At 41.1% G+C, this 16417-nt stretch overlaps 2 protein-coding genes across 2 annotated transcripts; both read left to right on the top strand.

Moving 5' to 3' along the window:
• Positions 1–2853: 2853 nt before the first annotated feature.
• Positions 2854–11537, top strand: LOC308090034 (scavenger receptor cysteine-rich domain-containing protein DMBT1-like; the record flags this gene model as incomplete). Its single annotated transcript, XM_080435060.1, has 12 exons — positions 2854–2921; positions 3270–3593; positions 3962–4276; positions 4948–5262; positions 7388–7699; positions 7834–8148; positions 8732–9043; positions 9213–9527; positions 9882–10196; positions 10541–10600; positions 10778–11092; positions 11437–11537. The coding sequence occupies exons 1-12, from the start codon at positions 2855–2857 to the stop codon at positions 11535–11537; spliced, it is 3066 nt and encodes a 1021-aa protein (XP_080291186.1). The 5' UTR covers position 2854.
• A 1597-nt stretch (positions 11538–13134) lies between these two features.
• Positions 13135–16189, top strand: LOC308090594 (pancreatic secretory granule membrane major glycoprotein GP2-like). Its single transcript, XM_080435828.1, has 4 exons — positions 13135–13381; positions 13496–13643; positions 13789–13864; positions 16114–16189. Exons 1-4 carry the CDS (start codon positions 13182–13184, stop codon positions 16131–16133), a joined length of 444 nt encoding a protein of 147 aa, XP_080291954.1. The 5' UTR covers positions 13135–13181; the 3' UTR covers positions 16134–16189.
• Positions 16190–16417: the final 228 nt, after the last annotated feature.

The following is a 16417-nucleotide window of genomic DNA, read 5'->3' as shown; positions in this document are numbered from 1 at the left end:
TCCCTTGGCCCAGCCAACGCTTTGTCCTTGTTCCTCCTTGTGACTGATATGTGGCCATATGACACCTTGGATGAACCAGTAACCATACTACGCAGCCTTCAAATCCAGTCCTATATTGTGCTGATCAGAGCAACAGTCACCTAGTTATGGCCATTTGTATGATGTTAGACACTACTGTACCGCTGATGTAGTGGTCAATATGTGTGCCATTTTGCCATTTTTTGGTGTGACAATTGTCATGGCAGACCCCTGAACAGCATTTGTGCCTAGTTTGGTGAGGATTGGAGCAACACTGTGCCTGTGGCCCCCAGGGGACCTTAATATGGCCCCTGGTGCGACTACTGTCATGGCAGACCCCTGACTTGAAGTACTATGAAGTATGTTCATAATTCCTAGATCCAACTATGCAAAGCAGATGGACTAATCTAACCAAATGTACAGCAATGCTTGTACCTCTTTGTGACTGAGAGTTATATGATCCTTGGATGAACCAACAGCCATAGAAATATGCTGCAACAAGGAAATAATAAGCACTTGGAAAGTAAGAAGGAAAGACGATAGTGGCTTTATGAACAATGAGACTTCATAATCTACTCATAATCTACCTTTAACAAGCTAGATGGAAAAATGATAGTGGCCCCAAAATGTGACCCATTGGATGAGCCAAAAAAAACATAGCCAAGCCAAGACGACAGCAATGCGGATGCAAGCTAGACGGAAATATGATACTGACCATGTGAGCCGACTCAGCCGAGAGCCAAAGAAACTTGAAGAAATAAACAAGGATGTTATATATTAACTGGTAAGCACGTGTTGTACTCATTTGTTTTACAAATGTTTCCAGAGATCCCGACTATGCCACCATCCCCCGGCTTAGTGTCCAGGGAGTGTCCGCACGTTGTCTCTGGGCTCCTGAACTTCCCGGAGCGTTATGCCGTCCCTTGGATGGGGTACTTGGTACATGGTCACTACCTCTGCCTCTATTTCCCCTCTCCTAATTCCCCTCTGCCACTCTCCTCTCCTCGTTGACTCAACTGTGATGTCCACCGATTGTTTTGGGTAATTAGCGCTAGATACTTTAAGTACCCTTATGTTAGTTCAGTCGTTGCCAGATTCTAGTTTGCATGTTAGATTCTCTGGTGCCATGGCATTAGTCTGATGGTCCATTGTTCCCAAATCCCACTGGTCCAACGGTGCACAAAACTAACACTATAACCTTAACCTCACAAAAAAACTAACCTTGACCTTGACCTCACAACAAAAACAACTATGCCTAACATATGTCAGACTTGGAGTGTTGGACTAATGGGCAGGCCCCGCTTCTCTGTCACAATTGTGTGTTCGAGCTGTGTGTAGAATATACTGTTGTGTGTGTTCCTCTTAAGATGTGTTGCTCATATTGATCATCATAATATCATAAAAATAACCTTCGGGAAAGTTTACGTCTCGTAGCAGCCAAAATTAGGTCTTGTAGCTGCCAAATTACAGTAGGTAATTTCTTTCAATGCCACCTTCTTGCATTTCTTGGAGTATGGGGATGTGCTGTATAGTAAGTAAGTAAGTAAGTAAGTAAATGTGTACACTCGTCAAAGTTAAACCAGCACTGAGATGTTTACAGTATTGGCTGCACAAACAAACAAAGGAGCAAACACCCGTGCTGCGGAGCCGCCGACCACAATGAGTATAGGGCAGGCTGCTGAAAAAAACTGCTAGTGGTTTGAAGTGCTATAAATGCCTCCGGTGCATTATTCTCATTACCTCACCATTGGGCGGGTGTTTTCAAACATAATTTGTCAATAATCTCTTACAATAGAAGTATATCATCTTGGCCTATATTAAGGTATGCCTTGTGTAAATGCTCTGCATTTCTATAGCAGCTTTATCTAAAGCATTTTCGCAATGTGCCAGTTTCTTACCCATTTACACACACATTCACAGACACCGTCGATGGAGGCAACCATGCAAGGTATGACCCTCATTGGGATCATTTAGTGGGTGACTTTAACACAAAGTACGGAAGAGCTGGGAACCTTCCAGTTCCCAAAGTGCTTCTCTATACAGTGAACAGTGAAGCCAGACATGCAAATCACTGCTTTGACCTTCATTGACCAACTGCTTGTTGACAAAATTATTAGGAATGTCTACCTGCAACAAGGATAACAAGAAAACCGGTCATTTCCATACAACAAAGGTAAGCCAGAAGGAATGATGGATGGCACATTGTAGAGTCAGAGAGTGTGTGACATGATTGGTCTGTTTGTGGTGGACAATGGAGGCAACCATGCAAGGTACAGTATGACTCTCATGGGGGGCATTTAGGGGTTCAGTGTCTTGGTCAAAGATGCTTCACCACAAAGCCAGACATGCACATCACTCATATCTTTGGAGCACATTACTGCCGTCATTGACCAACTGCATGTGGACGATGTTGTTATGAATGTCTGCAACGAGGATAACAAGGAAACCTGGCCATTTCCAGATAACAGGGGGGGGGGGGGGTGATGGATGGCACATTGCAGAGTCATTGCAGTGACATTTCTTGGATCAGCTACACCCATTGGATGACACAGGGATAGGATGGGTACATAAACTCACACTTGCAGGGGTGGATACTCAAACACAAGCCACTTCAGGTAAGAGAGGCATTTGCATTGGCCAATGGAATTGATGTGTTTAGGAAGTTCTGCTACTTTCTATCACTACATGATTTAAGATGCTATTATCTTGAATGTAATGCAAATCTGTGAATGCTGCGTGTTTGCATACGGTATATCCAATTTAAATTGTATATGCATTGCTGTAGTCTGTCTATATATTTTTTTCTTCCCCCGAAGGTTTGTGTCTGATCTCCAGGATGTGGACCATGGTGAAGTGTGGTGTGCTGCTAGTCCTGTTCATACAGACTGTTACTGCCAGCCCAGGTAAACTCTCTCTAACTCTCCTCATATTAAGATAGATATGATGCTTAACATTAATATTAGATGGCCTTTTGCAGTTGCTCAGCCAGTTAGTATGGCTGACATAGACACAGCTTATTTTTAATTAATTTCTTCAAGACTGTCATCAATTTATTTTCTTTACATATGTTTTATTAGATTGATAGCATGCTTATGTATTAATCTGTATTTCATGATTTGGCATATGTGATGTACAGTCCAAGTTCTAATTCATATCTGTATTACAAAGACAATTCCGCATGTACTAGGTTTCTTTTGAAGGTATATTTCAGGCTACTAATTGTTGTGTTTTTTGTCTTACTTCTCACTCAGTTGATTATTCCGACTATTCAGTGAGGCTGGTCGGCGGCTCAAACACCTGTTCTGGCAGAGTAGAGATCTACCATGGTGGCAGTTGGGGGACGGTGTGTGACGATTCCTGGGGTCTGAGTGATGCTGAGGTAGTGTGTAGACAGTTAGGCTGTGGAAGGGCTCTGTCAGCACCACACCGGGCACACTTTGGACGGGGTGGTGGGAGCATCTTGTTGGATGATGTCAGCTGTTCAGGCAGTGAAGCAAGACTCTCACAGTGCAGCCATTCTGGGACTGGAAACCACAACTGTGCTCATAGTGAAGATGCTGGTGTTACTTGTGAAGGTAAGTGTAATAATAAGTTAAGTTTCCGAACTTTTTGTGGGCAGTTTTATATACATGATCATATTGGCTTTTAAAGGGTACTGATGCAGCTGTGACTGCCATTCATCTTGCACTGAGCAATTTGGGGAGGGTAATCCTAAGTCTTAGGAGGAGCTTTGAGTAGTGAGATAGTCATACCATGCTTTAGATAAAACAATGGAATAAGACAAGGACAGTCATCCTCTGCATATTTGGTCTGTAGCTCTATGTCTTAATAAATCATCATTTAATAATTTTCAGGCTCTGTGACCTTTTGCACAACGCAGCTTCATGCTGTTCTTCCTATAGGAACACAGAGTTTCATGATTTTATATTTTCTTTTCTCCCAGTTGATTATCCAGTGAGGCTGGTCGACGGCCAAAACTCCTGTTCTGGCAGAGTAGAGATCTACTACGGTGGCAGTTGGGGGACGGTGTGTGACGACTCGTGGGGTCTGAGTGATGCTGAGGTAGTGTGTAGACAGGTAGGCTGTGGAAGGGCTCTGTCAGCACCAGGGGTTGCACACTTTGGACAGGGTGGTGGGAGCATCTTGTTGGATGATGTCCGCTGTTCAGGCAGTGAAACAAGGCTCTCCCAGTGCAGCCATTCAGGGACTGGAAACCACAACTGTGCTCATTATGAAGATGCTAGCGTTGTTTGTGAAGGTAAATATAAAATCATTATGAACTGCAGTTTGTGTGTTGCCATTTGTAGAAGTTGCATTGAGATTTGCCTTGATTCTCTTTTAAGTAATAGCATTATTTTTTTTATTTTTTTTTACAAGTCATGCCCCTAGTGTGTAAAGGGCTTTAGGATGATCTTAAAGGCCTGCCAGATTTGGATGACATGCTTTAGAAAAAAGAAGTATGGTTGTTCTCTGCTTTGGTTTGCAGCTGTATAGTTGTGGGATCGCTTTAGCGATCACACTAATGTTATCTTCACTATTTATTATTATTATTATTATTATTATTATTATTATTATTACCCCCGTTTTTTGGGTCATTTCAATGGAGAAATGCCATTTAGTGACGTCATAATGCATAATGCCATTCTAGTGAATGGTAATGCCATTCTAGTGACGTCATAATACTGATGTCATTGTATTATGACCCTACTATAACACTACTAACACTATCAATACTCAATACCAGCTCAACATTCTTAGCGATCCCACACTGTTTCTTCAGGAACAGTGCTTTCTAGTTCTTAATAAAACCTTCATGCAGCACATGCTGTATCATTTTTGTACTTTTTGTTCTTTTGAATAACGCATCTTTAAGCTGTTCTTCTGATAACAACACTAAGTTGCATGTTTTTATGTTTTCTCCTCATTCAGTTGATTATCCAGTGAGGATGGTCGGTGGTCAAAGCTCCTGTTCTGGAACAGTAGAGATCTACCATGGTGGCAGTTGGGGGACGGTGTGTGACGATTACTGGGATCTGAATGATGCTGAGGTAGTGTGTAGACAGTTAGGCTGTGGAAGGGCTCTGTCAGCACCAAGTTCGGCACACTTCGGACAGGGTGGTGGGAGCATCTTGTTGGATGATGTCAGCTGTTCAGGCAGTGAATCCAGACTCTCACAGTGCAGCCATCTAGGGATTGGAAGCCACAACTGTGGTCACCATGAAGATGCTGGTGTTGTTTGTGAAGGTAAATATACTGGATATACTACAGTACATACAGTATGTCAGTAAAGAGTGAGTACCAGCAGTCAAAAATTACAGCTAGTGATAATAATACATAAAAAAGCAGAATGATCGCACTGGGTGTCGCCTGCCAAAATAAACAACAGATCTACAAACTAACAACAAGCTGTGATGCCATGTGTTGTTTATTTGTAGATCTGCTCTTTTTGGCAAGCGACTGTCGTACTACGTATCAATTAAGCTCTAGCAATACACTGTATAATTTATGTTGTGTTGAGTGAAGGAGAGGGTGTGTTTGTTGGGGCTTACCTTATAGTCCATGAGCCAGAGCCCCAAAATTGAGCAATGATTATCGAAAGAGTGGGCAAAACCAAACCTATATTAAATTGTTCATAGGGTCAATACGAGTAAATAAATATATGATTACCTCTCCACAGGACCAGCTTTTTCATGGTTATCACACATTTTGTAATTTTCCCCATACGTACATGACAGGTGAAAAAATTACAAAATTTAAAAAAGAGTTATCATAATGAAACTTCCTGAGTTGATTACTTACATGAAGACAATGATTTATCGTATTACAAGTTTCTGAAATTGTATATTTAAATATGCAAATTAGGCATTAGGAAAATATGCCCAAATTTGCATAACTTTCCAGAATCAACATTGGACAAAGCCAGAGTCAACATACTTATTTCATTTTGTTAAGATGTTGGAGTCAAAGGTTTTTAACGAGGGAATATTCAATATCTGGCTCAATTTTGGGGCTCTGGCTCATGGACTAAATGCCTAATTTGCATATTTAAATATACAATTTCAGAAAACTTGTAATACGATAAATCATTGTCTTCATGTAAGTAATCAACTCAGGAAGTTTCATTATGATAACTCTTTTTTAAATTTTGTCATTTTTTCACCTGTCATGTACGTATGGGGAAAATGACAAAATGTGTGATAACCATGAAAAAGCTGCTCCTGTGGAGAGGTTATCATATATTTATTTACTCGTATTGACCCTATGAACAATTTAATATAGGTTTGGTTTTGCCCACTCTTTCGATAATGAAATCTTGTCTGGCTCATGGACTATTATGCAGGGCTGCAGTTTCAGCAAATATCCTGTCAATGGCATGGTCACTCCTGTTTAACTTTACTTTCATTATACAAATTATGTCAAACATTTATCGGTTAAATGTTGTCTACTTCTTATATTGAACCTTGGCTCTAATTCACAATGTTGCAAAGTCAACACACTACTAAAAACAGGCTATAGATGTCATGATTGCATTATACCTCAGAGTTGTGGCTTGTTGGCTGGAAAACGTGTTAAATATCTGTGTTTTGCCTGTTGTTGCTTGTTGTGCAAGCATCCACAGATATACTCATCGTGTATTACTCCCATATTTGTTACCATGCCATCTCACCAAGTGAGATGATTTGTCTTGCTGTTGCTGTAACCAATCACGTAATCATGTCTTCCAAAAAAAATATTTTAGGGTGCACTGTGACAGTGTTGTCGTTGTTGTTTGTTTATTGTACCTCGTGTAACAAAAGTATACACAAGATGGGATTTCTTGTAAATGAGAGGCAGTCATAATTTGTTTGAAAGTAATGACTTGTAGCGTTAAGTCACAGTCTACAACTTAGTTTATACTAAAGTAGAATCAGCAGCAAAATAAATAATTAATTAATACGTTTAACACCAGGCCGTTGATGTAGTGGCAATGTTGATGTTAAAACTGTTTTCCGATTCCTATCAGCTAATCTTTAAACCCCTATACATTTTCATATGGGGCTTTCAGTGGCTACTGATGTAGCACTGATTATGATTAATCTTGCATTGGATGATTATCCAATGAAAAATGAATCAGGAATTGTGCGTATGGAAGCAGATGATCAGATTTTTTTTTTTAAACTAAGGATGTGGCGTGGCAAGGGGTTTCAACAGATATGGGTGGTTTCAACAGAGGGGAGTTCTAAGTCTTAGGAGGAGATTTGAGTCCAGCCAGATTTTGACAACATACTTTAGAAAGGAGGCGAAAAGTGCAATTGTGTTCTTCCTATGACAACACTAACAACAGTTCAATGTTTTCTCCTTTTTTTTTTATGCTTTTCCTCTCACTCAGATTATCCATTGAGGCTGATCGGCAGTCAAAACCCCTGTTCTGGCAGAGTAGAGGTCTACTATGGTGGCAGTTGGGGGACGGTGTGTGACGACAGTTGGCATCTGAATGATGCCCAGGTAGTGTGTAGACAGTTAGGCTGTGGAAGGGCTCTGTCAGCACCACACTTGGCACACTTCACCGAGGGTGGTGGGAGCATCTTGTTGGATGATGTCAGCTGTTCAGGCAGTGAAACAAGACTCTCACAGTGCAGCCATTCAGGGACTGGAAACCACAACTGTGTTCATGGTGAAGATGCTAGCGTTGTTTGTGAAGGTAAATATATAATATACATGAAATAATTACATTAACTGCAGTGTTTGTATGAGTGTTGACTTTTTGCACAGCATAGATGTAAGCTGTTCACCTTATAACAACACACATGTTTTCATGTTTTTCTTCTCACTCAGTTGATTATCCAGTGAGGCTGGTCGGCGGCCAACACTCCTGTTCGGGCAGAGTAGAGATCTACTACGGAGACAGTTGGGGGACGGTGTGTGACGATCACTGGGATCTGACCGATGCTGAGGTAGTGTGTAGACAGATAGGCTGTGGAAGGGCTCTGTCAGCACCAGGGTCGGCACACTACGGACAGGGTGGTGGGAGCATCCTGTTGGATGATGTCAGCTGTTCAGGCAGTGAATCTAGTCTCTCACAGTGCAGCCATCTAGGGTTTGGAAGCCATAACTGTGGTCACCATGAAGATGCCGGTGTTGTGTGTGAAGGTAGAACATACTTATTTAATCGTGAACTTCAGTGTTTGTATGTGTGTTTCCATTTATACAAATTTATATATATAAAATACTTTAAAGGAGTAGTTCACCTAAAAAAGTACTTTTTTTCCCCCTATCAATTACACACACCATGAAGCCTTGAATTCAATGCGATTTTTTTTGTTTTTGACGCTTTCCTGAGACAATAATTTGATGACCGGGTGTATTTCCGGTAGGAAACTCAAAGAGACTCCTTTGAGTCTCCTACCGGATACATTAGCATCTTTCCGCCGGTCATCAAATTATTGGCTTAGGAATGAGTCTAAAACAAAACAATAAAATGATAAATGAATATCAAATATCTAAATACTGGATCAAGCAACTTAAAAACTGTCTGGGGGTCTCACAAAGGCCTGAGTAGATGATAAAATGACCAAACGTTTTTTTTAAAGTGAAATATCCCTTAAAGTTTTAGGAGGCACTTCAAGTCCAGACAAATTTCACAACAAACTTTAAGGGTGGGGGGGGGGGGGGGGGGCTGTTCTTCCTGTAACAACACCACATTTTTTGTTCTTATGTTTCTCTTCTCATTCAGTTGATTATCCAGTGAGGCTGGTCGGTGGTCAAAGCTGTTCTGGAACGGTAGAGATCTACCATGGTGGCAGTTGGGGGACGGTGTGTGACGATTCCTGGGGTCTGAGTGATGCTGAGGTAGTGTGTAGACAGTTAGGCTGTGGAAGGGCTCTGTCAGCACCACACTTGGCACACTTTGGACAGGGTGGTGGGAGCATCTTGATGGATAATGTCAGATGTTCAGGCAGTGAATCAAGGCTCTCACAGTGCAGCCATATCGGGTTTGGAAACCACAACTGTGTTCATGGTGAAGATGCTGGTGTTGTTTGTGAAGGTAAATATGTAATATATGAATAAATATGGCATTAAGTGTGTTGTCATTTGTTAAAATTGCATTGAAATATTCTTTGAGGACTATTGTTTATTTTTTTTTGCAATTGGTAGTATAATAGCAATTTATAATTATTCCTTTCTTTTTATGTTATGTTTTTCTACTAACTCAGCTGATTATCCAGTGAGGCTGGTCGGCGGCCCAAACTCCTGTTCTGGCAGAGTAGAGATCTACCATGGTGGCAGTTGGGGGACGGTGTGTGACGACAGTTGGCATCTGAATGATGCCCAGGTAGTGTGTAGACAGTTAGGCTGTGGAAGGGCTCTGTCAGCACCAGGGTCGGCACACTACGGACAGGGTGGTGGGAGCATCTTGTTGGACGATGTCAGCTGTTCTGGCAGCGAAACAAGACTCTCACAGTGCGGCCATTCTGGGACTGGAAACCACAACTGTGCTCATAGTGAAGATGCTGGTGTTACTTGTGAAGGTAAACTTATAATAAACATACAACTACGGCATTATGAACTGCAGTGGTTGTATGTGTGTTGCCATTTGTTAACATTGACATTACATTTTCTTTAAAGGTGCACACTAGGCTGATTTTGTGGTTTGCCTTTCAATTCAGTAAAAAACAAGAAGACAAAGAATAAATACAGCAGAATAAAAAAAACATGGCACACTAAAAGCTATGCAGTTTCAGCTAATCAAATGAATAATGGATGTGTTTGACTTGGGTGAGTCCAGATCCATGGGTGTGCCAATGTGCAAGCATGCACAGAAGAGGGTATATCTAACAACACTACTGTAAGGTTTGTGTTTTTATGTTTGTTTTTTCACTCAGATGATTATCCAGTGAGGCTGGTCGGCGGCCCAAACTCCTGTTCTGGCAGAGTAGAGATCTACCATGGTGGCAGTTGGGGGACGGTGTGTGACGATGTTTGGGATCTGAACCATGCCCAGGTAGTGTGTAGTCAGTTAGGCTGTGGAAGGGCTCTCTCAGCACCACACTCGGCACACTTCGGACAGGGTGGCGGGGGCATCTTGTTGGATGATGTCAGCTGTTCAGGCAGTGAAACAAGACTCTCACAGTGCAGCCATCCAGGGTTTGGAAACCACAACTGTGTTCATGGTGAAGATGCTGGTGTTGTTTGTGAAGGTAAATATGAATACGTAGTAACAGTATATCATTAATAGCATCATTTCAAATTTCATGTTCTGTTATGGGTATTTACATGTCTAACAACCGTGTAGATTTGTTACTTTATATATCGCCACTGTAAATGTGTTGAAGTCATTTATACCATTTATTAATAGCATATTTTCTGTTAAATATGTCAAATACTGTAGAACACTGTGCAATAGAACACTACTGTATTCCACAAACAAAACAACTAAAGAAGCTCTTCTCACTTTGTTCTTGAGAAGTAGAAACAAGTTGCTGGCTGACTTTGAAGACTTGAATGTAAATTTTTTGTCTTAATTGTTAATTGAAAACTTCAGGTATCTCTACAACCACACCCCCTCCAACAACACAGCCAATAACACCGCCTGCAACCGAGGGTAAATACGTATTATATGAAGCTCCTCTCACTCTGTACTTGGCACTAAGGCCAATTTTACATCGAGGTGCCCACTCTTCCTTAGTGCCCACTCTCCCTGTTACCATTGTTATGAACTAGAAAAAGGTTGCTTGCTGGCTTTGAAGACTTCAATGTTTATTTTTTTCTTCTCACTCAGTTGATTATCCAGTGAGGCTGGTCGGCGGCCAAAACTCCTGTTCTGGCAGAGTAGAGATCTACCATGGTGACAGTTGGGGGACGGTGTGTGACGATGTTTGGGATCTGAACCATGCCCAAGTAGTGTGTAGTCAGTTAGGCTGTGGAAGGGCTCTCTCAGCACCACACTCGGCACACTTCGGACAGGGTGGCGGGAGCATCTTGTTGGATGATGTCAGCTGTTCAGGCAGTGAAACAAGACTCTCACAGTGCAGCCATCCAGGGTTTGGAAACCACAACTGTGTTCATGGTGAAGATGCTGGTGTTGTTTGTGAAGGTAAATATGAATACGTAGTAACAGTATATCATTAATAGCATCATTTCAAATTTCATGTTCTGTTATGGGTATTTACATGTCTAACAAGCGTGTAGATTTGTTACTTTATATATCGCCACTGTAAATGTGTTGATGTCATTTATACCATTTATTAATAGCATATTTTCTGTTAAATATGTCAAATACTGTAGAACACTGTGCAATAGAACACTACTGTATTCCACAAACAAAACAACTAAAGAAGCTCCTCTCACTTTGTTCTTGAAAAGTAGAAACAAGTTGCTGGCTGGCTTTGAAGACTTGAATGTTAATTTGTTGTCTTAATTGTTAATTGAAAACTTCAGGTATCTCTACAACCACACCCCCTCCAACAACACAGCCAATAACACCGCCTGCAACCGAGGGTAAATACGTGAAGCTCCTCTCACTCTGTACTTGGCACTAAGGCCAATTTTACATCGAGGTGCCCACTCTTCCTTAGTGCCCACTCTTACTGTTACCATTGTTATGAACTAGAAAAAGGTTGCTTGCTGGCTTTGAAGACTTCAGTGTTTATTTTTCGTCTTTATTGTTAATTGAAAACTTCAGGTAGCTCTTCAAGGTCCTTGAAGGGGAAACAACATTGAACTATGTCATTAATACACCTTAGAGCTGTTGTGTGGAAATAAGAACAAAGTCCCCCCCTCTTCTGTGTTGCCTAGAACTGGAGAATTGATTGTTGGGTCATGTGATCAGTGACATACGGACGGCGCACTCTGTGGCTCCGCCCTCTAGGCTGCTGCATTCACAAGAATGGGGAATCTCACTTCCAGCTTTACAGTGCTTACAGAAGTTAAGACTTGTTAGAGCATTTTCAGCCAGTTGATTTCTATTATCTACACGTACTATGTCTTGTGAAATGTAATATATAACCATATGCCATTATAAACTACTACACGTCACGCTGTTTCAGATGGAAGTGAGATTCCCCAATACCAAGTTGCAAGTACAGGCCCTAGCTCAGTTCTGCACATAATGTGTAATGTGATCTCTCGCCTCTCGAACTAAGACTGGTAGCATATTCAATTTTCCTCTCTGAGAGGTGTTGTGTAGTATTGTCAATCTATTGTGTGATCTGTCTATGTATTGTGATGTTTGTGTCCTGATGGCTGCTTGCTGCATCTAATTCATAGGGTTAGGGCTCTATATGCTTTTTTTTCATGGTATTGCTATAAGGGAGAGTCATTTTCTGTATGAAGATTAAATCTTTCTTCTTTTCAGCCCATCCATTACAAACTGCTGAACTTGTATGTGGCCAGAGTCAAATCCAAGTTGGCCTGCGAATGGCTAGCATGAGATCCTATGGTTTGAATGGATTCTCGGGTCACCTGGACGACCGCAACTGCTCAGATTCCACAGAGCGTGATGGGACGGTGTGGTACCAAGTGGCCATTCAGGCTGACACCTGTGGAAACACACTATTTGTGAGGATTTGTCTGCTAATTCTTGGCTCTAATCTCACGTGACAGAGGAAAATAATTCAATGAAATTCTATTCTATACTCCATTTCTCTCCTGTCTTCTCATGTTGCATGACTTTTGTATTGGTGAGATTCAAACATTCGAGAGATTGATGTCCATCTCTGTGTGTGACGTGTTTTATTACAGCTTAAACTATGGAAGTTTAGTATATGAAATAATGTTAATGCTGATTAATTACATTTGTGTATGTTATTCAATGTATAATGATGTGAAATATACTGTTACTTAGTCCCCAGCTGGTGAGAAGATTACTCAGGTTGTCCATTTAACCTCTTGTCTTTCAGACCAACAGCACTCATGCCATCTACTCCAACACTTTAATTGTCTACCCTGCAAATAACATCTCATCAAGTCTTCCAATGAGTTTTCCCTTCTCCTGTGTCTATCCTCTGGACACGGAGACCAGCCTAATTGTGGTCATGAGACCAAGCGAACGGTAAGTAACTTGATTAACGCCCGGATTAAGTCACATTACTACAAAATACTAGATAACAGTCAAATGTCATATTGTTTCTAGTTCCAGGGTTCAAAGTGCCCTTTCAGGTCAGGGTCCACAAGCCAGAGCCTCCATGTCTTTGTTCCACGACTCCAACTACACAGAGCCTTACCCAGCAGGCCCGGTCACCCTGCCACTGGGTTCTGCCCTGCATGTAGGAGTGTCTGTTGAGCAGACCGAGACGGAGCGCTTTGTGGTCGTTCTGGACAACTGCTATGCCACTCCCTCATCCAACCATAATGACTCCATGAGACACTTCTTCATCCAGAACAAGTATGTCTTGATCCTCACCAGAATATCTGTGCCAAAAACCAAACGTAATCAAAAAGAGAAATGTATTACAATGAAATATGACTGACCAGCAGCATAACAACGTCTTTCTTCCAGGTGTGCTAGCAATCGTGGTCAGGTGACAGTGGATGAGAGCGGCTCGTCCCTCCAGGCTCGTTTCTCTGCTGAGCTTCAGGTCGACTACCAGGTCTTCCTTCACTGCAGCCTCCACCTGTGTGACCAGACGACCTCCTCCTGCTCTCCTGTAAGTATCACACTACCTCACTTCATGAATGCTAACAGCCGATCACTTTGAAGTGCTGGTGTCAGACCTTCCAACAGACTTATGACTTCTGTAACATATTTGACCGACACTCAGCTCACTTCCATTACTGTTACATCTTTTGCAGGTTTGCTTGGGGAGGGAGCCTCGTTCAGTTTCCAGCACCATGAACATCCAGCCTCTCACCATCGGACCAATCACCTGTGAGTATTAAAAGCTGCAATTATGAACTTTTATGTTCTATCCAGGATTTCAACCTGGCCTCGCAATAAGCTCTGTGCATAACTTAAGTTCCAGTTTCCTAAAAGGGGACGCGCCCATTTCCTGTTCCGGTTAATTTCCCCATAGCTTTAATTCATTGGCTCCTTCAGTGTTTCTGGTTCAAATCTGCTGCCAAGGTAATCAGACAAATGAAAACATTAATCGGAACAGGAAATGTATATGGATATGCCACCTTTCGGGAAAACAGGGACTACAGTTACAGTGTGTAGAGTCTACAGCTCACAAAGGCCCCTTTTTCCACCCAAATAACTTTGATTCTTGGAACCTTGTTGCTTTCACGGAACCGGCTGAGAAACGGCCCGCGTTTCCACCAGTTTTATGCAGTTTTTGTAATTGGAAGCAGCAGAGAGTTAGAGAGTTGCCACTGGTTCAATGAATTGGAAGTTACAATTTCCCCTTTAATTTTTTTTATTTTTTTTATTGATTATATATTGTTAATATTGCATCTGCATCTTCCAACCTGTAGAATAGTGACACGCCCACTTTGGTTCCCAGCAAGAAAAAACAAGTCTTTTTTGGTTCAGTTTCCAAACCAGTTCAACCAATTCATTTGTATACAAATTTGGCGGGAAAGAAGAACGGAACCGGTTCAACCCTGGTGGAAAACAGTTTACAGTTTACAGTTTACAGTTCAGGCATTTAGCAGATGCTCTTAATCCAGAGCGGAAAAGGGGCCTTTTAGAGGCAGTCCCCGCTTGGCCGAGGGAGCTTTATGAGCTTCATGCAGTACCAGTTGACAACCAGTAGGTGTCTTTTTTTTTAACTAAATTTTTATTAGAACAAAGGATTTTCAAAAGACAGATACACATACAAGAATACAAGACAGAACATAAAAGTGTGGGGGGGGGGGGGGAAGAAATAACAAAACAGGACAGTACAAAAAAGAAAAAACGAGAGAAAAAAATAAATAAATAGGCTGCATTCTACAATTGTTAGTTATTTTTCTATTCCATATTGGTTATACATTGTCCATGGGCTGAAAGAGAGATGTCCACTTTTCCCAGTATTTGTGTGATTTGTCCTCTTGTAGTCTGAGTATGAAAGTCAGTTTTTCCATAGTGTATATTTCCCTTATTATGTCCATCCAATTGTCTTTGGTTCGGGGATCCTGTTGATACCAGCGACGTGTGATCGCTTTCTTGCTTGCTGCTAGAAAGATTTTGATTAAATATTTGTCATGTGTCAAGAAATCTTCAGGAATATTTCCCAACAACAACAAAGTACATGTCTGAGGTATCTCAAAACCAAGAACAGCCTCTATGGTGGCGTGGATATCTTGCCAATATTTTTGAATTTTGGGACACTTCCAGAATATGTGAGCGTGGCCCGCTTCCATGTGGCCACACTGTCTCCAGCATGGTTGCATCTGTTTTCAGTTGTTTTGATTTAATTTTAGGTTAGATTTTTCCAGTAGAACTCCCTCCACATTCTTGAGTTAGTGGTTGTATATTGTGTTTTACACATGTTTTCCCATTCATCTGTAGTAATATTATTGATCTCCAACTCTTTTTCCCATTTAGTTTTAATATACTCTGTGGAGTTAGTTCTGGCTGATATCAGGCCCTTATATAATTTTGACACTGTTCTTTTGGACTCTTTTTTTATAGGCCTGGGTAAATACCTGAATAAGATCCCCATTTGAGGCCCCAGGCTCCAGTGGTCTCACCTCTCCTAAATAGTACTGTCGTATTTGTAGATATCTAAAAAAAATCTTGTCTGGTTAGATCGTATGTGTTTTTCATTTTTTGAAAACTCATGAGCTCTTTGCCTTCCATGATAGTACACATAGAGGTGAAACCATCTCGATCTCAAAGCGGGCCATCTCAACACTCTGATTGTCCTCTCCATTCTATTCTGTTTAACAATTTTGAACCATATCTTTAAAGTGAATACTGTGAATGGGTCTAAAAAGGCATGGTAGGATTCAGCCTGTTCTTTACTTCCAATTAATGTCTGAATAGGGATGTCAATTGATTTAGTTTCCAAATCTTTAAATTTTGACTCAAAATCTTTATCACACCAACATATTAAAGGTCTTATTTGTGCCGCATAATAGTACTAACCAGTAGGTGTCATAACCGACACCAATGTTGAAATGTCTCAATGGAAGTGTATAGGGAATATTAACCATTTCCTTTTTTATCATTTTTTTTGTCCCCCGGATCTTCAGGGAAAAATGTGGCGGGCTGAACCAGAGGGGATTCTTCAACGATGCCAGGAGTCCCAATATGACTTCGATTTTTGATTTCTGTGATTCATATTAATACTTAACACAATCAAGGGGGATTTAATTAAACCCCATCAGCATTTATTTTGTCAACATTTATAAAAATGTTCTTTTGATTTCCATTTTATCTTTTCTATATAATCTCAACAATCAAATCCCAATCAATTAATAAAATACTTGAGCATTCATTTCTGCCTTTTTTGTGTTTTTGGGCCACAGGGGAATTTCCCTTTAGGCTAGTGGTTAA

The sequence above is a fragment of the Gymnoscopelus braueri genome, assembly GCF_963280865.1.
Source record: "Gymnoscopelus braueri genome assembly, chromosome: 8".
Lineage (NCBI taxonomy): Eukaryota > Metazoa > Chordata > Actinopteri > Myctophiformes > Myctophidae > Gymnoscopelus > Gymnoscopelus braueri.
This window is presented reverse-complemented; position numbering and strand designations above follow the sequence as displayed.